Source organism: Danio rerio, chromosome 6 (genome assembly GCF_052040795.2).
Source record: "Danio rerio strain M-AB ecotype USA chromosome 6, GRCz13ab, whole genome shotgun sequence".
Taxonomy (NCBI): Eukaryota; Metazoa; Chordata; class Actinopteri; order Cypriniformes; family Danionidae; genus Danio; species Danio rerio.
This window is the reverse complement of record NC_141026.1, coordinates 49,054,694-49,081,102: the sequence shown is the minus strand read 5'-3', so window position 1 is coordinate 49,081,102 and position 26,409 is coordinate 49,054,694. Positions and strand designations below refer to the sequence as shown.

Here is a 26,409-nt window from a genome sequence, read left to right as displayed (position 1 = left end):
AACAAATTTGAATTTAACCATTTGGTATCTACAGTAGGTGAACTGGTTATATCAGTGTGCACTGAAACCCATCATAAAATTGTTATAATTTTTAGGTATTATTTATTGAGTATTTTTCCGGAAACTGGACTTTATAGTTTTTTTTTTCTTTTTACTTATTTTTTATGCTTTTATGAAATTAATATTGAAATCTGTAAAAAAATAATGCCTATTATATTTTATTTAAGTTCATTTACATTTAAATATATTTATTTTGTGTTTGTTTTATTATTATTATTTCTGTACTGAATCCCATCATAAAATTGTTATTTTTTAAAGAATTTTTTAATCATTATTTGTCTAATCTGGATTTCTGCATAAACACTTTATAGTTTTTGACAATGTTTTTTTATGAAATTGATATTGGAATCTGTAAAACAAATCTTATTTATTTATTTATTTTTAATATTTAAATGTATTTATTTTATTTTTGTTTTATTATTTTTTATTTTTAAGTATTATTTATTGAGTATTTGTCTGTAAACTGAATTTCTCGATAAACAGTAGTTTCTAACACTATTTTTTAAATTGATATTTGAATCTGAAAAAAATATATATATATTAATGTATCATCTTTTAGGAAGTTCAGAGAGAGCATGTTGAAAATAAACACTTGTTGTTATTCACACTCGTTTTATACTTCCATAAACTTGTTATTGTAATCTTTAAAAATGCAATTTGCCATGCTCGCTTATTGCTAAAGGTTATTTTGGTTTTCTTTACGCCTGAATTTCCCATTTGGTAGGCAAACTGGTTGAATTAGTATAACAGTGTGTACTGAAACCCATTCAATTGTTATATTTTTTAAAGTATTATTTATTAAGTATCTTTCTGGATTTCTGGATACACACAGGCACAGGTTTTTATGAAGTTATAAAACTGATATTGGAATCTGTAAAACAAAAGAAAAATCAAATAATAATTTATCATCTTTCAGAAAACTCAGGGAGAGCGCGCTCAGGATAAACAGTTTGTTGTTATTGACAGTGATTTTTATTTTGCCATAAACTGTTTATTGCAATCTTTAAAAATGTTATTCACCATGCCTGCTTAAATGGACCAGAATTTGGAGACATCAGCAAAATTGTGCCTCATCAGTCCTGGTTAAGAGTCTTAATGCAGATGCTTTAGGCTGGATTTCATTCAAAAGAATTAATTCTCCAAAAATAGTTTTCATATATATAAAGTCAAGCCTGAAATTACTCATGACCATGCCAACTTTTGATAAAGCTGAGAAATATATACTTTTTACAGAATTATGCCTTTTGTACATCATCTTAGTCTCATTTAGGAGAAGCCTGTGTTATTTCCAGTCAAAAAAAAATAAAGGTGCTGTATGTAAGTTTTTAACTCTTTTAAAGCATAAAAACACCATAATATGTTTGCAGACATTTAAGAAATGCACTAGATGAACATTCTTGTCTATCTGAAAAACAATGCTTAAGTCAGTTATTCTGCTTTGAAAATGTACATTTTGTGCCAGAACGTCTGTCTTTATTTTGGTCATTTAACCTGCCCAGTGCCAGTTTAGTCAGTTATATTTTTGCACCCTGGGTTGCCTTGGTGGAAAACAGATTTCAATTAATTCTGTCAGGAAGGCTCTTAAAATGTGCATCTGTGGCCTAGATGCGACCTCTGGTGGACAGTAACAGCCTCCGAAATGAGATGCAGATTCAGAGTTCACCACATGGTGTGGTTATTAATTAGAAAACAATATAAACAGTATGAATGTACACATTGGGTGAGCAGGTTACATTGTAACCCTGTGTCTTAACAACACACTGCGTGATGAGATTTTGCAACTGTTTGCACCAGACAAAACGTGATAGAAATTGAAATACAGCCATTCAGAAGCACAGAATAGTACACTCACTTCACTCCAACAAAATGGAAAGGTTTATAATCTCATTCATACATAATAAACCTCTTTAACATTGTTAAATGTAGATGTTAAATCACTGATATGTGTTGGCTTGCACTAAGTCACAGTTCTAAAGTTCAATTTTAAATGGTTTATTTTATTTTCAAGATTTGAGGTGAACTATCTGCTGCTGCTTTCAGTAGTATGGCAATAAATGTCATGTGAAATGGCCTTCAAACTCACATAATTAGCATTTAAAGAGCCCATATTATACATGAAATAGGGTCATATCCTGGTTGTAAGGGTCTCCAACAACAGTCTAATATGCATGCAAGGTCAAAAAACACTTTCATGGTCTTATAATCTGCATTTATTTTTACCTAATTATCCCAGCGACTCCTGTATGAATCGTCCAGTGATTCATTTGTTCCCAAACCCCTCCTTAGCGCGGAGCTAATCTGCGCTGATTGGACCGATGACAGTCTGTCGCGATTGGTCGACTGCCTTCAGTCAGAGAGGGAAATGGCCAATAGCTAATCAGCAATTTAAAAAGTAATCACAGTTCATACACGCTCGATAGTGTAGACGTGGATTTTAGCTGCCACACTATGGCGAGTGGATAGTGCCACGGATAACCGAACGAAGGAGACAGTCGTGTACTCGCCATACCACACACACACAAAAACACACACACACCTCCGGATGACAACGCTCCCGCTTCCGCCCGCACCCGCCAGGTTTTAGCCTGAGAACCCGCTCCGTTTTCTGCCCGCCGCGCCCGGTGCCGCTAGAGCGGAGAACACAACCAAAAATCACCCAGTATACAGTCCAGACAGCCAAGCTGTCTGTATAAACACACACACACACAGCACAAAGCACACAAAGCTCGTTCGTTCGTTCGTTCGCTCTCTCTCTCTCTCTCTCTCTCTCTCTCTCTCTCTCTCTCTCGCTCGCTCTCTCTCATACGCGCGCGTGCGCACTAACACACACACAAGCACCACGCAGACTCTCTCTTTCTAATTCGCATAGCAATATCCGTGATATTGCTAGACAGCCCGCTCCCGTCCCAAATTAAACCCGTTACCGACCGCTCCCGCGATTTATTCGGAAATTTATTCCCGCGGCTGTCCCCGCGCCAGATTTCTGCGGCGCGGGAATAAATTTCCGAATAAATCGCGGGAGCAGAACTCTAGCACGGAGCTCCATAAACAAACAGCACGCGTCGCGTTTTTAACGTGACTTTGCACGCGATAAGATAAAATATCCAGTTAACCTGATACAGTACACGCGGTTACAAGTAACAAATCACAACTAAATACATTTGCAAGCTAGAGTAAACGAGGCAACAACTTTAACCGCACGTACTTACACTTGAGAAATGGAAGAAACCCATCCTGACGTCCATCAGTTACTCTTTACTGATCCTTCCTTTAACAAACTCAGATGAAGTATTCTTTGTAGCATGTAGCTTCCAGAAGTTTCCAACTGCTTGGTTATAATGCTGAGGTTTCATCTTTGGGTAGAGACTCAATATATCCATCTGCAGTGTGACTTCAATCGACCGGCATGTTTGTGTGCGTGTGTTTGTGGGTGTGCGTGTGTTTGTGGGTGTGTGTGTGTGTCTGGGTTTCTGCGTCAGAGGGCGGGGCCTCAGGTTTGAAATCTCCCGGGTTTGCGCGTGCACGTGAATAACTTGGTTTCGTTCGTACGTCATGGCGAAACACCTAATGAGTCGGTATCAAGGCGACTCGTTTGAAGCACTATGAGTCGACTCTTTTATAGATGAATCAACCGTTTTAAACACTGTATTCTTACAGATTTAAGCCTTAGCTGGATACTTCACTTCACTTAGAGCTGTGTTACACACTACATGGAGGGGAATTTTCAAAAACCCATAATATGGGCTCTTTAATGCTGAATAAACACATAAGGTGTGCTTGAGGTGATCATTGTCAGTTTTCTGTTCAGCTGCAAGAAATAGCAACTGTTTCTAAAATATAAAAAAATAGAAGCTGCCTCTAAAATATACGTTTCTTGTGTTGGTTAGAGCAAAACCTGCTTTTAATATGAAAAATATTCCTTCTATCGCAAGTCATTGCTTTTATATAGAACACTGTTTAAATCAGCTATCAATCTTCAAGCCTGGTTTATACTTCTGCATCAAGTGATCGGCTTGACCCACGACGCATGCAACGTAGGTAGCTGTGCATTCATACTTCTGCGCGATGTTTCTGTTGCTCTGCAACAACACTTCCGAAACACTAGCTGGCAGTAGGTGTTTATGTTCCTCTGTGTCGAGTTTCTTAGCTGGTGTTTTTTTTTTTTTTTCTGAACGCTTCCTTAATGTACAAGTGGTTTAAACTCACTGATTTTGAGGCAGGAACTGACGGACGTTCAACAACTTTAACCATAAGGTAAACACAAAGCAACAGTCTCCATCTGACGCTCCAACGCACTCGCACAGCTCTCGGTCTCGCCCACACTCGTCAGCACTTCCAACCGACCAATCACAGAGCTTGCGCTATGCTTCATTGCGATGTGTAGTTACATTTTCTGAGAGGTGCACGTCAGCGACGTCGACAGCCTGTTTTGAGGCAGGAACCATTGGAAGTGCAACAAATTTAACCATAAGGTAAACACAAAGCTACAGTCTCCATCCGGAGCTCCTTGTAAACAGTTGCTCCAACGCACTAGCACGGCTCTCAGTCCCACCCACACTCCTCAGCGCTTCCAAGCCGACCAATCACAGAGCTTGCTCTATGCGTCATTGCGATGTGTAGTTACATTCTTTGAGAGGTGCACATCTGCGACGTCGACAGCCACGGCGAGGGCTATGCGTCCACGTGTGCGCTTGACGCAGAAGTATAAATCAGCCTTTAGTCTCGACAGTCAGACACACTACTGTTGATGTTGTTAATCTGGCAACTTGCATTTGCTTGTGTTTTGAACCAGGGGTGCAATACCTGGTTCAACCACTGGGTGTGAAACTTACACACTGAACCTTTAAATAAAAATTTAAAAAGGTTAGCTGGTAGAATAAAAGTAAGTTTAGGTCAGAATGTGCCAGGGGTATGAAAAATTTTGGGTTTGACTTTATAGCAGACAACTTTTACAACCTATAATTATTATAATCTAATGAATAAAACAGATGATAAACAAGTTTCTAATAAAGCTGTAAATAAAATTACAGAAAATACTAACATAATAAAAGCAAACAAGTCGCCTTTATCTTGACAGAGTCTGAGTTTGCATAATTAGAATAAGGACAGGATTGATATAATAAAAGGACGTGATTTACTAAGATCCTAAATACGTACTGTTACTGAAGTCTAGTTAGATGCAGAAATTGACTTTTAAAAACTAAAAATAGTTTCACTTGTAATTATTTACTTGCAGAGGAGTTTAAGTTTGAACATCACAGCATATGTTCATCATTCCGGTGGCATTTCGTGCTCTAAATATAATTTAGTGTTAAACTTCTCCACACAGTTACTTTCTCTAAAATAGATTTGAAGGACGATAAATCACTTTCCAGGAGCTGTTTAATCCACTTCCATTGACACTGCCCTTTATTTTGCACGCCCCAAATGACACATTCATTAAGAGAAGCCTGCGAAACACACATGAGGTGCTATCTTCTGGTGCTATATCAGGATTACACAATCCTCGGTAGACACTGCACGTTTTTTTGCATGTGCCATCTGTTTTGCATACGTTTAATATGCACAAAACTTTGTGAATCACAGCATGAACATATTTACTTCACTGCTTATGTTAGCCTGGTTAGACAGTAAAGCCGCTTTGAGACATCATCATTTCTGTCCTGATATCTCAGACTCCCTGTTAGTCTGCTGTATTTACATTTATCCAACATCTATTTAACCAGCATTTAAAGCTAGGAGTCAATTGGTGGTTCAGGATTGTGGGAAGTTTTAAAAAAAGAGACATTGATCACTTGCCATGCGCAGCTGATGCGGAAAATGAATCTCCATTTCACACATTTAATAAAAACACAACACTATACTTTTAGGCTCTGTATGTACACTACTTGACAAAAGTCTTGTCTTCGATCTCAGTTGTAAAATCAACCAATAACACCCTTGACTTCTAGTTGATCATTTGGAAAAGTGTCAGAAGGTTGAGTTTTCTGCTGAATCATCTGTTGATCTGCATCCCAATCATCACCAATACTGCAGAAGACCTATTGGAAACCGCATGGACTTAAGATTTTTACAGAAATCAGTCAAGTTTGATGAAGGAAAAATCATGGTTTTGGGGTTACATTCAGAATGGGGGTGTACGAGAGATCTGCAGAGTGGATGGAAACATCAACAGCCTAAGGTATCAAGACATTTGTGCTGCCTATTATATTACAAACCACAGGAGAGGGCAACCTCCCAGCTGGATAGCACTCTTTCTCATACTTCAGCCTCTACATCAATGTTTCTGAAAGCAAAGAAGGTCCATGTACTTCATGAGTGGCCAGCCCAGTCACCAGACATGAACATTATTGAGCATGTCTGGGGTAAGATGATGGAGGAGGCATTGAAGATGAATCCAAAGTACCTTGATGAACTCTGAGAGTCCTGCAAGAATGCTTTCTTTGCCATTCCAGATGACTTTATTAATAAGTTATTTGAGTTATTGCAGGGATGTATGGATGCAGTCCTTTAAGCTCATGGGAGTAAGACACAATATTCATTCTTTTTCCACTGCACCATGACTTTATTCTATACTGTACAACAATCCTGTTAAGTGACAGAACTTTTTCTAAGCAAAGTCAGACCTTACTGTCCTAACTAAATAATTAAAAATCAAAGCATGATCATATTTTATTTGAGTAAAATAAGATTAATCTAGAGGCTTTTGCCTTTCATATTAGCCACCTCTGATACCAACTGATCAACTAGAAGTCAAGTTATTTGTTGTTCTTAAAACTTGGAAAAGACTTTTGTCAGGTAGTGTATGCACTGTACATTTTCAAGAAAGACAACATTACAATGATTGTAACCATTGCAAAGTTGTGTTTACTCATCCATTTGGTACACATATTACAAAGTAACATTTACAATGAATTTGAGAATTTAAGTATTTTCCTATAAGTCATTTGCTTAACCAAGTTATATAATCTTAAAACTGAGTCATTTTTACTTGGTCATTTGAAGATTGCATTGCAATACAAGTTATATTATGCATTACTGTGACTTTGTAAGCTTTACACTCTTAAGAATGCTGGGTTGTTGTAACACAATGTTGGGTCCAATTTGGACAATCCCAATGTTGGGTTATTTTGCTTTTTAGTTATATTTTAAATGGCAGTTTTTTAACACAAAGGTTGTTTGTCCATATTTGACCCACCAGTAGGTTACAACAACCCAATATTTTTTAAAGTGTACTGCTTTGTGTTTACTTAAATGCATTTAAATATACAAGTCATAAATGTATGGTTAAAATTGATTTATTAACATATAAATACAACAGATGTAATATTATATAAGTATGTAACTATAGCCAAAGACAGAAAACGCAATGCTTGGTACACAATACACAATAAAGGTAACAGCTGATGTTAAATTTAATTAAATTTAATTTCATTACTTTTCATTTCATTTAGCTGAATAGAAAATGTGCAGAACAATATTAACCGCTAAAAGGTGAGCTGATCTTAATAGGTCAGTTCATTGTGAAATATTGAATAACTATAGCCAAAGACAAAAACCTTAATACTTGGGACACAAAAATAGGAACAGCCGATGTTAATTTAATTTAATTTCATATTCATAATGAGCGTTACTTTTTTGTAGAAGACTCAACATTTCATGAAACAACAAGTTTCTACACATATAAAAAAAGTAACAATAAAACAGTGTGAATACAACTAGAGACAAGGTAAAAATGCAGAATAATGGGATAAAATTGTATCTGAAATGTGAGTATAGTTTTTACTTCTTCAAACATGACAAACAATCCAGAGTAAATCTATTTCAAGACATCGTTTTCCACAACTTTCTTTTTTCTCGTTAGGTGCCTTTTCTAGCAAAATGTCAAGAGAAATTATTCAGGTCTTTTATCTTTTTCCCTTTGATTTCTTGTACCACGTACTGTACAGAAGACAAACACAATCTGTTACATGTACAGCTATGCCATAGTTTAACAGTTGTTGTTCAGTTCAGTTTCATACAATATGGCATAGGATTTATTTATTTTTATTTTTTGTAAAAGCTGTTGCCAGTACCTGAATAGTCCAGGAGTCAATATATAGTATAGTATACAGCAGGAAAAAATAAGTATTGAACACGTCACCATTTTTATAAAAACACACACACACACACAATTTCATGGCTTTTAATAACTTTTTGTTTCAGTTGCTAATTTGTATAAATTTGTACGATCTCATTCATACTATTTATTCCAATTAGCTTATCCCCCAATGATAGTTTGGTTTAGGGCTAGGGTTGGGTGCCACACCTCCCTTTTAAAGTCATACATTTTTGTACAACTGAACTTATGTGAATGAGCCACAAATTGGACAAAACGTAAAAAAAAAGTTACGTTTCCTTGTGAGATCAGACTGCAGAAAACATATTTCTTATGATAGTTAACTTGAAAATTTCCCCAGATGTTAGTAACAATCAAAGAAATTCATGTATGCAATGAAAAAAAAAGTCTATGACAAAAAGAAAAGAAATGACAAATAGGGAAAATTGTTGAACACATGAAGAAAGAGAAAGAAAACTAATGAAAGCCCAGTCTGCAGCTGAAATTGTTTAGTATTTTTTCAGCAACCCTCTACCCTCCACCATTATAAATGAATACTAGCTGCTTCAGTCCAACAAATACATCATCAATATGATGAAGATAAAACCAGAGTGGACATTTCCACAAGACAATGATCTAAAACACACAGAGGACACTCTCAAATGGTTTCAGAGAAAGAAAATCAAGCTGTGGAATGGCCCAACCAATCACCTGACTTGAATCCAATATAACATACAAATTAAAGATAAGATTTAATAGATAAGATTTATTTTTACACTCTGTTGAAGTCTGTGAAAATCTCACACCTAAACAATACATGTGACTTCATATGACTTCATTCTTCATACTGTATGTGAGGCGTCTTTAAGCTGCCATCACTAAAAACAAGCCTTTATATAAAGTATTAAATACATTTCAGCAGTTCGGCACTTTCAGTAGTTCAGTCAATTCATTGTTATTACACATAACTCATATTTCAGATTTGTTTGTTTTGTTTGTATTGTTTGGGTTTTTACCTCCTTTAGAAATGTTGTATGTACGGAACAAGATTAACTGCTAAAAGGTGAACTGATCTAAATACTGTAGGTCAGTTCATTGTGAAATATTTGAACTTCATACAGTATGTTTAGCTCAGAATAGTGTTAATTCTACCAGTAAACCTTGTTTTCTTAGTTCTAAAATAATCAAGCTGGGGGAAGGGAAATAAAACACACATTTCAAAAACTTTCCCCATTAATAGAGGTCCAGTCAGCGACATGCAAAATACACATTAAAATTCACAAGACACGAATTTAATATGACATTTCCCAAGATGTACCAATACACACTGACTAATTCTAGCATAAAAAAAATCACGTTAAGCAGATTGAAAGTATCATGTTAGACTAGGAAGGCAAATTATCTGCTTCCATTACATTGCATTTGGCATTCACAGCGACGCACATCCACTCTGCTTTCATTATGTAGCATTTGTATTCATTTTGCAGTGTAGCAATACCCGGTAAATCATATTGTGGGTCTTAATACGAAATAGTTCTGAATTAAGGGAGACGTCCAGATAAATGTTTTGACAACAGAATTAAATTTGCGTAATGAAGGTTGCTACATAGATGAAAACTCATCCAATTAAGCGCACTAGTTAGCACCGAATGTTTTCAGCAAATATTTATTACGCTTACAGACTTATGTGCTGTCTATACTGTAACACTGCGTTTTGTTTTTTAATGTGGTATTAGAGTCGGTGACAGCATGGTCTAAAACAAGCATGCAAAGCAAATGCAAGATAACATATAACTTCTCTCCAGCTCAGGGATGTTTAACATTTCATGAATCCATTAAAGGGGAAACATGATCTCCTTGTTGATTCTAATTGATTTGCGATTCTCCTTTAAGACTTCAATTACATCAAGCAAAGGTGTCTGTTGAGTGTCTTAATGTAGCGTAATGTGATAGAAACATCGCTATAAAGTGTTAGAATTACTTCTTAAGTGAATTAGATGGTTCTGAATTATTGTGTAGGGCCAAATTGTGTTTCTAGTCAAGCCAGAAATGAATCCATGGTGAGATTAGTGACATTATAAAGTACACTGGCATTCCACTTGAAGAAGTACCCGACTTTCCAAGTCTGAACTTGGTAAAGTTCCAAGGACGCAAGTCAGAACTTCACTTACTTGGTATTGAGAAAGAGCTCTTAAGTAACTGTTATTTAGAATAGTGGTCCCCAACCTTTTTTTAACTGCGGACCGGTCAACGCTTGACAATTTTACTGCGGACCGGGGGTTGAAATAATAAAAATAATAATAAACGTGAATCCACTGTGTACTCATGTGGAACTTTATTAGCACATTGCTCCAACATTACAATGCTATTATAACATTAGGAAGTACTAACTTTATTTACACACTGCTCCAATAATATAACATATTATAACATCAAAAACTGTCCGTAACGCTAAATCAGTGGGAGCCCTGAGCTTGTTTCTTTGCAACGCGATGGTCCCATCGGGGGATAATTGCAGAAGGAAGATTGCCGGAAAGAGCGCGTGCACGTCTAAAACGTGCTGACGTGAGACGTCTGCTTTAGCCAATCAGAACAGTCAGACGCATTCACGTCCGCGCGGTTTATGAGAATAAAAGCCTTTGAATATTTTTCCAGACACATTCAGCTGCTAGAAACTAGGCAGATAACGTTTATATGTTTATCTTAATGCCAACTGTGTAAATAATTATCGATAAGATGCTTATGATAAGCCGTTGTTTGTTTACCTTCAAGCTTTGCGTGTGCCCGTGAAACAGCCAGTGAGCACCAGCACGCACACATATCATGTACATCTCGACATGCGAAAGTGTTTCTGCCATGACTTTAATCCAGAACACCGGCAGAGTTGTTGTCTCGGACACTGTTTTAAGGCCACCGTCATTTGCGATCTCTGGTCTTCTTGCATGAACATGCTGGATTTAGCTGGTTTGTTGACAAATGGGTCACGTATCCATTCCTTGGCCACTTATGGGTCCTTTGAGGTTGGGAAGTAGCGCTTAAACTCTTTTAACAGCGAAGATTGGTGATCGTGCACCAACTTGGTGACTCACACAAAATCCCTGCTAATGTTTGAAACATGTCTATTATGCCTCTGTTCACGCGCCGTCCCCACAAATCCAGTTTGGCTTTAAATGCAGCTACTTTTTCTGCCAACTTAAAGATAATTAATCCTTGTGTGCCCCGGTACTGATTGATCCGCGGACCGGTTGGGGACCACTGATTTAGAAAGCATCGCTGAATTTATTTATAGATATATCGTGTTCATTTTTTCAGTTTTCTCCTAATATTGATGAACGTCTTATGTGGTGAAACATTTGATATTCCAATTCTCAAATATGTGTAAGAACATGTGTTCAGCTAAATGATGATTGTATTAATTAATATATTATGGCGGATGGGCATTACCATGTTAATCTACGCTGCAGGAGAGATCAAAACTGCTGGATTTATCAAAAAAAAAAGTGTTGTAAAAGGGTTAATCAATTTATTTGATTATTAATATTTAATTTATTAACTCATAAAGGAGTGCTGTCCATTGCAAATGTGCCTTCTTTGATCAATGTGATCAATCAGAAGTCAAGGGCGTCATTTTTCCCACTTATTGCATTCTCCCCAGTTTTCAACTATCAGGTGACTAGCAAGTCTTCACAGTATCACCTATACCACATATGGGACGTGGTTTTCTGAAGCACCTAAAGTCACACTTCTAAAGTCACACTTCTTGTCATCTCACCTCGTAGAAAAAAAGATCCTGAACTAATCCGGATGAGTACAAGACATGTCTGAAGTGGCTATTCTTATAGTGTTATCGCAAATGTGACATATTATTCACAGTCACAGTGAGATGCACTCTATTAGTGTATCTACAAAACTCAGTACTTGGCAAGCTGATTTATTACTGATATAAAGAACAGAGGATCCTGAAGTAACAGCCCTTTTTTAATATCATTGCAATGCAGTACGTGTATTGAGTTTAGCGATGCATGCGGATGAGATCAAAATGTAATGTGTGCGGGATATTGCCTGCAAAGATCATAGAAAACTAAGCCAAAGAATGAGAATGAAGGGATGCGGTTCAATCAGTCAGGCAAGCAAACTCGTTGTTATGTTATATGAACGTCAATAGGCTTTCTCGTGTGTCCTGTTAAGACAAGAGTTTTGCTCTTGGTTGAGCTGTAATTCGGATCAATAACAATTTGGGTCTGCTTTACATCAGCCATTTTATGTGTCAGGATTTCTGTGACCAAAAAGATCGATGCGGGTCTCCTTGAAGTAGTCTCTTGACCAATAGTCATATACACTGTACACTGATGAATGGCTTGAGTTTTAAAATGGCAATATGACACTTGCAGGGTGCAATACCTTGACCATATATGGCTTTAGTTAATTAAAGTACAGACACTTTTTTCTATCTTCTTTTTTTTATTTTCTTATAATATACAGTGCTCAGCATATATACTGTAAGTACACCCCTCACAAATCAATTTTTATATTAATATTTTGAATAGTAAGCTATACAATGTTATATTTTGCATGTATATTAGATTAGTCAGCACTGAAGCCAAATCTGGAGCTTATCTAACAAAATAACTTACGATTACGGTCCAAAATTAGTACACCTAAATTTATATGCTATAGAAAAAAATACTAAAAAATACTAAATGCACATTTAAAAAGGAGGAAAAATCAAGAAAAACAAAAAAAAAATTAAATTTAGTTTAATCTATCTTTCAATTTCTAAATATGTTTAATGACTAAAATATTATTTTAATAAATATATGTGTTTCATAATTCTGTTTTGTTCAAATGCACCAAAATACATTGTCTATTCACTGAGAAAATATTCATTTTCAAAATAGGGTGTCCTCAATTATGCTGAGCACTGTACATTGCATCATCAATCTTTTTCACAGTGTCAGAAAGAGTTGGTATAAGGATCTAGTCTTTTTCCAGTCAGATTCCTCCTTCTGAGAGCTTCCTTTTCTCTGATTGGTCAGATTATGGCCCAGTCTGTTATAATAAGAATTAAAATTCTGGGCCAAAAACTAAATATCTGGGTGCCATTGGCTGAAATGTGAAACCAAAAATGCTTTACAATAATTTATTAATGTTTTGATAATGTAAAATAATTTTGGTAGTTTTTAAATTGAGCTCAATAACTTAAAATATATCAAAAAAAAAACACAAGCCAATAAAAAACCCACACATTTATTGAAAGTAAAAATTTACAAGGCATCATTTTACCAGCATTGCCATGACAGCACAGTAGCACTTTTGCAAGCATTAGGTACAAGTACACTACATAGGAATTTACTGTCAGTGCATTACTTGTGCATATACTTTCATCACTGTATGGTAAACTTTACACTTCCCTTGCACAAAGCCATTGAAATGAATGGGTTAATTAGCGCAGCACTTTCCGTGTCCGGTGTGAAAGCAGCTTCACATCACACAGTGACTACGGCTGGAAGGAGCGAACACTACTACACTGTAAATAATATCTGTTAATTTACAGTTTTTTTATGTATTTTGTGTTTCACAAGTGTTTTTCATTTATTTATGGTTGTGAATTGCATTTTGAAACCTTGATCTCTGCTCTGTTGACTATTGATGTTGAAAATTCAACTCCACATTTTAACAAAGTGACTCTTATTGAAAATTTAGTAGTTTAAAATAATGTTTAAGAAATATTAAATCATTCATTTTCTTGTCGGCTTAGTCCCTTTATTAATCCAGGGTCGACACAGCGGAATGAACCGCCAACTTATCCAGCAAGTTTTTATGCAGCGGATGCCCTTCCGGCCGCAACCCATCTCTGGGAAACATCCACACACATTCACACACACACACACACACTCATACACTACGGACAATTTAGCCTACCCAATTCACCTGTACCGCATGCCTTTGGACTTTGGGAAGCACCCGGAGGAAACCCACACGAAGGCAGGGAGAACATGCAAACTCCACACAGAAACCAACTGAGCCGAGGTTCGAACCGGCGACCCAGCGACCATCTTGCTGTGAGGCGACAGCACTACTTACTGCGCCACTGCCTCACCTTAAGAAATATTATATAGAGAAATGAGTCTGTAAAGTAGCAGAAAATGTATTGGCAGTTTATTACAAGGTTTTTTTAGCATAATATACAACACCAACCCAAACAACATATCACTTTAAACTATTAAAATTTTCATAAAAGTCCCATTTTTTCAAGGTTAAACGTAAAAAAAAAAAATTGAGGTCTCATAATGCAACTCAAAAACATAAATAAATGGGGAAAAATACAATTAAAATGTGAATCACAAAATACTTACAACTGCTCATTTACAGAAATGTTTTACAGTGTAGGCAGTGAGGTGAAGCATAGCCTTCATTTTAGCTCATATTTTTGGCAATTTCTGTTTTTCGGACAATAATTTTATTGGCAGTAAATTTAATGGGTACCTACTTATATTTGGTTGGAAACCAAACACTCTTTATCATATATAATTTTCGGTTTCTTCAGAACTTTCCAACACAGTTTTATATCTGTAATAACAATAATAATAATAATATCAGTTTTATGGTATCAATTCAAAATCAAGCATAATGGATGTGCAGGTATAATGCATTTGCTTTGGCAGTAGATGTAGCAGTGACTACGTTTACATAGAAATCAGTAATCAAATTATTTGCCTTAATCTGAATAAGACAATAGTATGATGAAGGTGTTTACATGAGTTGCTTTTTGAATGTTCCTTTCATGATCCCGTTTGACATGTTATAGCACATAATTCGATTAACGTCACTGAGTCAGCACGCTATCCAAATTTCCTCCGGGGTTTCATGTAATTTCTGGAATTTCATTTTTAATTTGTCAAATTTAACTGCAGTTTGGCACTGTCACTTTCATTCAGGAAGATATTGGATGCAAGTATAAACTGCAGGAAGAGTGTTGTTTTAATTGAGTTTGATGCTTCATGCCAAATGGGAAAAAAATTTCCACATTTCGTGATGCATGTGTCGTGTCTGTGGTCTTTTACTGACTCGATAGGTGCAGAGAATAGTGCCAAACAGCCATGTGTATATGAAATACCCTGTCGCAAAATGTGGCAAAAAGTCCTACATGGGACAGGGCCGGTGTCCTGCCGATTTTAGCTTCAACCCTAATCAAACAAACCTGAACCAGCTAATCAAGGACTTACTAGGTGTACTTGAAACACCCAGGCTGGTGTGTTGAGGCAAGTTGGAGCTAAACACTGCAGGGTCACCGGCCCTCCAGAACCAGGATTGGTGACCCCTGGTTTACACGGTGGACCCTTAAACTGAGTATTATTTTAATCGTAATAAAATCGGATTATTGGTGTCCTTTTAAATGTATACAGTGTCACAAACTAGACTTTAGTTTGAGGGTTTGTGAACTTTCAATGAATACCAAAGGCTGACATAATAGCTAAAATTTCAAACTGGTTCTTTTTTTGGGGTAACTTTTATCATGAATTTCAGTCTGTGAAACTTTGCTGACCTTATACATTCCCAAACAGCTATAAAACACACTTCATGATAGGTAATATCCATATAATAGCATAATAGAGGCACTTTAAGTGCAATGAGTCCTTGATGTGTGATATGGTATGATGTGTAATTATATGATGCATAATGTGCTGATGCCTCAATCCTTGACCGGAAAACAAACAATGAGTCACGCGTTTGCAATTAATATACTGGATCTCGTGCCGCATACTTTAGTATTTGATTCCAATACACATCTAAAAGTAATAATGTATTTGTTTGGCCTCTATATCTTTTTTTTGTTGTTGTTGTTTGTTTGGTAGAATTAGTTCATGTAAGCAGCAGATCCCTTCAGGCTACATTTTAATGACAATTACATTTTTAATGCCTCCTGACAGTTTCTGTACAAGGTCACTTAATTTCAGGGCAGATTGAGCCAGGGAAAAGCACCTCCGCGTAGCCATGTTCACTGTACCTTAAGGCCAAATGGGCCCCAACCGGTTCAATTATAACACAGAAACAATATATCTGCACAGCATATACAGTTTATCAATATACAGATGGATATTTTACACTGAGCTAGACTGTACACTGTTTATCTAGCTTCCACCAGCTTTCATTTACATTTTTAGATTTATTTACTAAATGATTTGCAAAATTTAAAAAAAAAACTTGATAAAGAAATTGTGATTTATTGACATCTTTCATTTATTCGTGATATTGAACTGTTATGGGATCTTGATATCTTCTCTGACAGTTTTTGATGTTTATTTAAAGTTTAATATAATAACTTTTATTATGATGTTTACTCATTTGAAATAATATGATGTCTGTGCAGGTTTTGTAAATTACAGTGTAAAAACAGTTTATAATACTAAAAGTGTAAATATAAGTCACTGTAGAGTTTATTTTACAGCATCAAAAGTTGTCAGAGATCAACATCCTATAACACTCATAAATACATCAGAATTATTAGCCCCCTGAATTATTAGCACCACTGTTTATAATTTTTCCACAATTTCTGTTTAACGGAGAGATTTTTTTCAACACATTTCTAAACATAATAGTTTTAAAAACTCATCTATAATAACTGATTTATTTTATCTTTGCCATGATGACAGTAAATAATATGTGACTAGATATTTTTCAAGACACTTCTTTACAGCTTAAAGTGACATTTAAAGGCTTAATTAGGTTAATTAGGTTAACTAGGCAGGTTAGGGTAATTAGACATGTTATTGTATAATGATGGCTTAAAAGGGATAATAATTTTGACCTTAAAAATGTTTTTTTTTTTTTTAAATAAAAACTGATTTTGTTCTAACCGAAATAAAACAAATAAGACTTTCTCCAGAAGAAAAAATTCTATCAGACATATTGTAAAAACTTCTTTGCTCTCTTAAACATAATTTGGGAAATATTTAAAAATGAAAAGAAAATCAAAAGGGGGTTAATAATTCTGATTTTAACTGTACATAAACAGAAAACACCAGTGAATCACAAAATTCTGGAACTGTTAATTTAGGTAACTGATATTTTAACAGTTTGCTTATGAAAACTTAAAAAGAACTGTGCACTGTTATCATGAGCTACTGTGTGCATTTAATGACAGAAGAGCCAGAGCTGAACTTGCTCATGCATAACCACGACTTCATAATGTTACTTTTGAGTGAATAATAAACCTGTGCTTGTTCATTTATCTGTCTGCTCACTTAGCCAAAAGCATTACAATGCTTTTATGTGCTTTAAATCAGTATAGTCACACATCTGCTGTGATATGTTATCATTATTAATATCGGGGATGCAATTTATACCAAATACTGTATTTTTATAGAAAACACATTTAAGCCCAAAACCAATTCTACCCCTTACCCCTTCTCCTTACCCATACCCTTTGTTTTGCACATTCACGTGAAGGGGTAGGGGTGTCCCCCTAGATAGCCCTTGAAACAGATTTTTCAGCACTACACTTAAAACCAAGGGGTGTGAAAATTTCCTAGAATACACCATCTACAATATCAGCATGGCTGCACACAGAAGTAAGGAGACTAGTGTTTAGTGTTAGTATTTTTGTGATTATTAGTAATTTTTACAACAAACAAGCATATGTTTTAATAAAGTCATAACTGCATTCGTGTTTTACTGCCATGGTTTAAAAAAAAAAAAAAAGACCCCCATTTAACTATCTATAATCCATAATAATAACACTAGAAGTCCCACAACATACTTTCATATCTGCCACTCGATAACACTCGAATACCCTGTCAGAAGAGTCTGGTTGGTATAACATTGATGTTGTTTACGTGCGTTTAGATAAAGGTAAATACCAAAAAAAAAAAAAAAAAGGCAACTGAAAAAAAACTACAGCAGTCGCCATCATCGATCTCATTTGAAGTGATGACATATGATGACCTGTGCAGGAGTTGTAGTGCTGTCCTATTTATTAGGGGTACAATTTGAAGCACTTCCCCTTCACACTCTGTTTCAAGGGCACAGGGGTAGGGTTAAAAATATAACTGGGTTGTATTAGTATAATAGTTGTATTAGTATAATAGTAAACCAGTCATTAAAATCCAGCAGTTTTCCCAAATACTAACTACTGTAGCACCCTTTGATGAGTCTTGTCCATTATCAAAAATAGAATTTTTAAATACGATTTCAAAATGTTCACCCAGAATTGCTAAGATATTTAATATTTAGTACAAATAGCATATTGTATTTGATTTACACTAATAATGAGCATTTATCATTATTTATACAATGTAAATAACATGCTGTTTGATGCTATTACGCTTTATGTATCTCACATGCTACCCTTATCTTCCTTTACTTCACATTCACATTGTTATACATAAATGATGATTATAGGATCTCTCATTAAGTTAGGAAATGCATGCAAAGTATTATATTATTAAGGAGTATTTGTGTTGTTTTGCACTGCATTGCACCTAATTTATAAGTGTTTGACATTAACTTTATTTTAATGAGCATGATCAAAATTTACTGTATATATTCACTTGCCTATGTTAGACCAATTTTTGGGGCATTAATTATATCCAAACAGTATCTATTCTGATCCAGTATTTATAGGAGATGTTGGGATGCAATGAGATAAAAGAAAAAGTGATATACAATGCTGAAAAGTACATATTCTGCATTGCAAATGATACTACAGATGGAAAACAATTGCCCTGATGAGGACACAATTACCTCACAATTCTGCTCTGCCTGTGAATCATTTAAATGATAACCACATATTCTGAATAAAATAGCTACAGTACCTCTATGTTAGAGGGAAAATCATTCAAATTATGATGCATCTGCGAGGTTGAGGAACTCAACCAAAAAAAAAATGCTTAAACAGTTCTATACATTTTAAATGTGACACTTTAACAGAACATAATGTACGTACAGCTGATACTTTACATTTCAAGCATTTCGAAGCGGATGCATTAGGATTCATCATCGACTGCAGAAACTCATCTCTATATACTTGTACCTCTTCTTATGATGATAAAATGTTATATTTATTAGCACTATGTTGCATTTGAATTTTATAATGCAAACCCATCACATGTAGAAGCACCGTTCATTATTTAAAAGCATAAGCAATGTTCATTATTAAACTCTTTTCAGCCATACAAATACATGAAGTGAAACCTGTCTAATACATGTATCCACTCGACCTGTGTTTCAGGATATGTTGATGATAACTAAACAGTGAAGACAGGTAAAGGCTTGGTTATTTATTGGCTATTGCTTGGCTTTTTGTTGGACCTAATTGCTAAACCCAAACATGTTCCATTTAATGCTGTGCATATCAATTAGTGTATAGCAGGCAATGCACTGAGAATACCCTGACATTTGTTAAAACTGCTAAAGCATGCATACCGCATTGTTTTTGCAAATCACTTGTTTGCACAGGGCTTTGTAGGTGAGGAACGCTATACAGGGGAAAACCTAAAGATAGCATCAGATTTGTGTTTATGCTTTTTTTTTTGTTTTTTGTTCAGCCAACAGAGACTAGATGTGAAAACTTTCAGAACAGTGCATGGCCTAGATTGCATAAACGCAAATTAGGATAGGAGACTCAAATAGAACAGTGTTGATAAAATCAAGCACTTTTTTAAAGATAGTTTTATATAGAGCTAGACTTATTTAAGTAGATGGTTCAATCAGAAATGAAAACACATGCATCATTTACTCACCCTCAAGTTGTTCCAAATGAGCAGTATGACATGAATAGCTGTGTGAAATGGCTGCCATGCTGATATACAGCTGTGTGATATTGCATTTATACAACAGTACAAATAATTTCTGTCCCATATTCAAAAATCATGAGTATAATTTTATGAGAGTATTGACGTAATCTCAACCGACACACAAAGAGAGGTTGGAACATAGTTTAGCTCCTCCCCTTTAAAAAAAACAGCCAATAGAGTTTTGTTTTATAACCGAGGGGTTGAGCTCATCAAATAAAAAGCAAATGAGAAGCATCTTGAAGGGGGCGTGGCATGTCAGATACTAGAGAGCATTTGATTGGTTATGATATTTGATAAGAAACTGAAGTATGACGTGACGTTATTAAAACTGTTGATCTATTTAGGTGGAAGTGACAAACTACAAGCTTTACATGTTTTTATTAGCTTTCTTTCGTTGCTGTTTTGGAGCACACTAGCTTAAAGATATTTTAAAAACCAAACAATACTGATACTATTAACATGTAAACAATTTTAATTTTATTTCATGGGACTTTTAGAGATGACAAAACAGAGGATCACTGATGTGTTTATTTGTGATTATAGCACCAAATAAGCACAACATTAAAGCTAAGCAAACACATTAGTATTGTGCATGCCGTTTATATAGTGTAAGCTATATATCCTGCATTTTACAAGAGAAAGTTGCTAATAAAATGGCAAAGTAGAAAAGAGATTGGAAAAAAGCCAAATAACTACTAACAAAAGACTTTAAAATACTTCTATTCAATAATAATATTATTTATTTAGAGCCAAATTTAATAAACAACTGTGTAAACACATGACAATATGAAGATGCCAAGCAAATCAGCCCCAAGAACAGTTTCCACATTTTAATCTAGCATTTAATACATATAAAGCTATGAAACTACTTAACGGGATAGCTCACGAAAAATATTGACAATTTATTCCAAACCTTTATGAGTTTCTTTTTTCTGTTTAACCCAAAACAAGAGATTTTGTAGAATGGTGGAAACCAGTAACCACTGTCATCAATAGTAGGGAACATAAATACTGTGGAAGTCAATAGCTATGTTTCCATATAAAAAGGCAAATTAAATTTACGCTAAAAAACTGGAGTATCGCATAAAAGAAGTACGATTAAAGCAGCATTTTAATCCAACGAATCAAAAAGAACAAAATCGTTACTTCATGATTAACTGGCACCAAATATCAACAGAAAAAATCTTAATTTGCTGTGGTAGGAGTAGCTGTGCGAATCTTTTCTTCATTTAATAAATTACTTGCGCCTCAGAAGACGATGCCAATATGCAATGAATGCATTGTGGCGTTTGAAGGGTGAGACGTAGAGAGCAAACGCTCTAGATTCTGGAGGTCATTAATAATATAATAACACTAAGTTAAGACATTTTAGAATGACCAAAACATTTTAAAATGATGTTTTTCAGATGTTTTACAATGTGCTCAGCTTGCTGGTTTGTCCATTCACACACATTTTAATCATTACATGATGTCTTAAAACAAAGTCACATGACTTTTAATGCACCTACTGGAATTTGAGTGGTTCTATCAGTTTATGCACACTTACTCTTATCGATGAAAGTTTATCCTACTCATTTATAAGCAAATGTTTTTATGCACATTTTCAAAATTCCAAATTTCATCAACCATAATTTTATGCGCATCTCCAAAATGCGCACACAAATAGGTGGATGGAAATGTATGGCTACTGGTTTCCAAAAAATAACTTATTATGTGTTCATTAGCAGAAAGTTATAAGTCATTTTTGGATAAACCATCACTTTAAAGTGTCCCTCAATAAATATATTTGTTTTGTAAAAATGTCACCATACAACACCAGATTCCACAACAACTGTCCGTGGTAAGGATGCTCTCAGCGGGATACAGTAAAGTATGTAAACAATAACCTGAACTCACTGAAATCAAAACAGCTATGCCGTTTCCAGTCAGCTTTCTCACCTTAAAATTCTTTTGAATATGTTAGGTGACACAACAACAACAGTATTTGCCAAGCTATAGAAAGTTTAGTCCTCCCTCATGACACAACACATGAAAACTGTTGCATAAACCCATACAGGTATCTTAAATCTGTTGAACACAAAAGAAGTGGTTGTCCTCCATAGTAGGAAAGGATTTTAACAGCTGTCATCAACATTATTCATCAACATATCCTCTTTTGTGTTCAACAAAAAAAAACATGTATAACATGTGAAGGGTGAGTAAATGATGACCGGATTTTTATTTTTTTATTTTTGCATGAACTATCCCTTTAAGCTTGCGGCTAGTTCTTCCCTCTAAGCTGAAATGGAGCTATTTATCTGACTGAAGCTGTGGGTCAGTGCATACGCCGACTGAGAGCTGCATCACTATTGTTGGGTCAAATGTCACTTCACCTACCTTATTCCCATGGTCCTGCATGATTGCATGAGGTAACCTTTTGATCTCCATATAATAATGCGATGAGCTTGAATTTTCCATTGGCCCTCCTTCTTTGGCAAGGTTATAACTTGAATAGCTAAAGGCAATGGCACTCATGCAACCTTTGTGATTGTTTGCGCTATTACAATGTATGGCAAATGACAGGATTAGGCAAGTATTTTTGTTGATCGAACGCTTTAATAGCAGACTGTCACTGTTTTGCCGCTAATGCATGTTTTTGAAGGTACTAAATGATCCTTCTGTGCAAAAGGCGACAGTCTAGTAATCCGTACTTTGATATGGAGAAAAGACAGAGTCTGATATCAAACAAGACACACTACTTGACTTGTGGTAAATTAAAAGTGAAATCAAAGAAGGTGTCGCCGCATTGCAGCCAAGGCCTGACAAGAAATAGAACTGCGTCAGTTGCTTTGAAACTGAAAAGGTTACCCAGCGAGCATCCTAACAATTTACCTCCCCATTTCACATCAAAAAATTCTATTAATAACACATTTAACCCTCTGGTGCAGGTCATGTGGCAGTAAAAGGTTTTTGTTGTTGTTGCTTTTTATGTTTGTTTTTACTGGAATTGTTATATTTTAGAGAGATTTTACAACACTAAACTACATTTTATGTTCATGCAGAACTTAGAATCAAGGGCATAATAATACTTAATATTGAGTATAAAGGCTGATTAATACTTCTGCATCGAGTGATCGGCGTGACCCACGGCACCTGCCTTGCACATAACCGTGTATTTATACTTCTGCATGCTGTTTGTGTTGGATCGTGGACCAAAATGAAAAAGGAGGAGGAGGAGGGGGGTGGCCATAATAACAACTCTGGGGGCCCAAGGTGTGTGGGCCCTTAGAATCATCCTAATTCAGGGTTAACGTGGCCCTTGGTCCTGCCCACACTGGTCACATCTACCAAGCTGGCCAATCACGCATCAGCGTCAGCTTTAGCCATGGCAAGAGTTATAGGCTGATTTCTACTTCTGCGTCATATGCTTCAGTGCAGCCTTCACACGGTCAAATAGCCCTTACCGTGATTGACCCTGACACGCTCCTCTCAAAAAATTTAACTACATGTTTCACAGTTGTAGCTCAAGCTCTGTGATTGGTCAGCTTGATAGCGCTGACGAGTGTGGACAGGACTGAGACTCAAAAATGTTGAAGCGAGTATTTAAAAATGTCTTGTGAAAGAGCTCCACATGGAAATTTTGTTTTGTGTTTACCTTATGATTAAAGTTTTTGCATGTCCACCAGCTCCCGCCTCTGAATAAGCAAGTTTTTGCTACTTATGCATAAAGCTAGCGTTCAAAAAAAAAAAAAACACCAGCGAAGAAACAGAGGAACATAAAAACCTACTGCCAGCTAGTGTTTCGGAAGTGTTATTGCAGAGCAATACAAACAGCATGCACAAGTGTAAATGCACAACTATGCGTAAGGCATGCACAGTGGGTCACTATATATATGCATGCGCTTGACATAGAAGTATTGACCTTACAGTTGAAGTCAGAATTATTACACTCCCTGAATTATTAGCCACCCTGTTTATTTTTTCCCCAATTTCTGTTTAACAGAGAGATTTGTTCAACCCATTTCTAAACATAATATTTTTAATAACTCACTTCTAATAATTATAGATTTTTTTTTGTCATTTTGTCATTTTGATCTTTGTCATGATATAATATTTTACCTGATTTTTTTTTACCTGATACACTTCTATACAGCTTAAAGTGGCATTTAAAGGTTTAACTGGGTTAATTAGGTTAACTAGGCAGGTTACGGTAATTAGGCAAGTCATTAAATATTGATGATTTATTCTGTAGACTATCGAAACAAAATAATACTTAAAGAAGCTAATAAGTTTGTCCTTAAAATGTTTTTATTTATTTATTTATTTATTTATTTATTTGAAACTGCTTTTACTCTATCCTTTATAAAACAAATAAGACTTTCTCCAGAAGAAAAAAATATTATTAGATATATTGTGAAAATTTCCTTGCTCTGCTAAACAAAATATATATAAAAAAGAGAAAAAAAAATTAACATTTTGAATAATTTGAATCATTTAATTAACACTATTAGGGTCAAGAATGACCAAATAACACCAGAGGGTTTTCTCATAATTTCTCACCCTCATGTCATTCTAAACCCCATAACACTTGAATTCGTCTTTGGAATGAATATATGTTCAATCACATTCTGACAAATGTCTAAATAAAGAGTTCAGATGCAAAAACCTCTAAATGCCATCTGAAATGTTCTTGTCCTATGTCTTGATTCAATAATTTCCTTTTTATGACAAAGAATAGATTAACATGAAATAACTGAACATAACATAAGTAGCTAAGAAAAATGCTCACTGTAGAAGAAAATTCCAGATAGCACTTGAATCTGAACTCTTCAAATGTAAATATATAAGAGATTCCACTCTTACATTGACTGTCTATTCACCTAAAACCCTTTCAAAAGAATGCAAACATAGACTAAAGATAGATCTAAATGTATTTTTTGATATCTTTACAGACATTTCAAAGCATCTGAGCTTTTGAGTGAACATCCATTCAACGCAGAGACAGGAATCACTCTGATTTGATTAAAACATCCACATACCATGAATTACTCACTGCTTTGGAACGTCACTGAGGACGCGTAAACGATCCCAGATTTTTCAATTTGGGTTGACCTAACCTTTCAAGTGCTTCCGAGACTCCGATGATCTATATTTATCCCTCTCTTTCTCTCCTTTTCTCCACAGGACTCAGCCCTAAACAAACGTACATCAGCTACAGCAACCATGCAATCTAGATAAGTGATAAAAGGCCACTACCGAATCCCAGAAGTGACCCCTGGAAGACAGCATTTCAAGATAAATCACTCTCACGTTATGTCACTTCTGGAAGTGAGATAGCGGACGCTTGGAGGAAAGCCCTACAGACATGTTTCCATTAATGAAGCTTTTGGTGAAGCCACGCGGGGAGCATCTGGAGAGGCCGAGACTGTAGAGACGGTGATGCTGGAATGACGTTCTGTCAACTCGGACTATTCCATTACAGCTTGCTCTATCTATTCCAGATGTCATTGTTCAAAGTGATACACACTAATTAAGGACAACATGTCAGTGTCTGCTGTTTCATCGACGCTAACACTATGTGGTGGCAAAAAAAAAACAAAAAAAAAACGTATATAAAAATAAATCATTTCTCCTCTTGTTTTCTCCTTGGTGATGATGACAACAGCAAAGACAGTGACCATTGTTTACAGATGTTGAGCATGCTGGTTTTGACATCGTGTGCTGTGTTGTTTTTTTTTTTATTTACGGTCTTCTGTTTCCTTTTTTATTAACAAAAAAAGACCTTTCTGGAATGCTGTTGAACTATGTTGCTGTATTGTTACCTCACCATGGGCCTTGTGAAACTGTTGAAGATGTACGAAGTGCTCTTTGGAGTAATGTTTGCTTGTGCATAAGTACACACTTTTGAGGAAGTCAAATTTGCCCTGTTGTCAAAATGTGCTGTAGCTGTCACAGTCACCGAATCTGAAAATAACGTTTGGAACCGACGTCCACAAGTCACTTTCGTATGAATACAGCTATCGAAGACGCCGGAGAAATTCACCGATCTCATAGTTACTTTAAACCGATTGTTTTGAGAGGCTTGGGGGAATTAGATAACAGGCTCTTGTATTCGTATCCGGAAAAAAAAAATGTCAGGTGATAGAGAGAGACAAGTTGGTTTGTCTCTTTTTAGATGTTTGTGAATTTAAGATTCAGTTTTTTTATGATTTCTCCTCTCTTCTTTGTTTTTGTTTTGTTTTTTTGCACTGTCCGTGCTGCAGAATAAAACGTCTATGTTGACCGTGGTTAATGGCAACTTAATGTGTGTTCCTGATTGCTAATGTTTGCTTTTCATCCTAAAAGAGAAACAAAAAAAGAATATGTCAGAAACAGTGCCTGAATTAAAGTATTTGTAAAATAAGACATATGAGGTATGTGAAGCATGTTAATTTTTATACATAAATAATTTCTAATAAAGAAATTTTTCAAAACTCA

At 35.5% G+C, this 26,409-nt stretch overlaps 1 protein-coding gene across 5 annotated transcripts in view; it reads left to right on the top strand.

Annotated features, from left to right (window-relative positions):
- Positions 1-26,409, top strand: part of grm4 (glutamate receptor, metabotropic 4) — a 273,711-nt gene extending 247,302 nt beyond the window's left edge. For 2 of the 5 annotated variants that reach the window (XM_087255821.1, XM_087255824.1), the window contains exons 10-11: positions 19,389-19,421; positions 25,117-26,409. In XM_087255821.1, the coding sequence (XP_087111947.1) occupies positions 19,389-19,408 (20 nt within the window). In that variant the 3' untranslated portion in view covers positions 19,409-19,421; positions 25,117-26,409. 5 annotated transcript variants of the gene reach the window in all.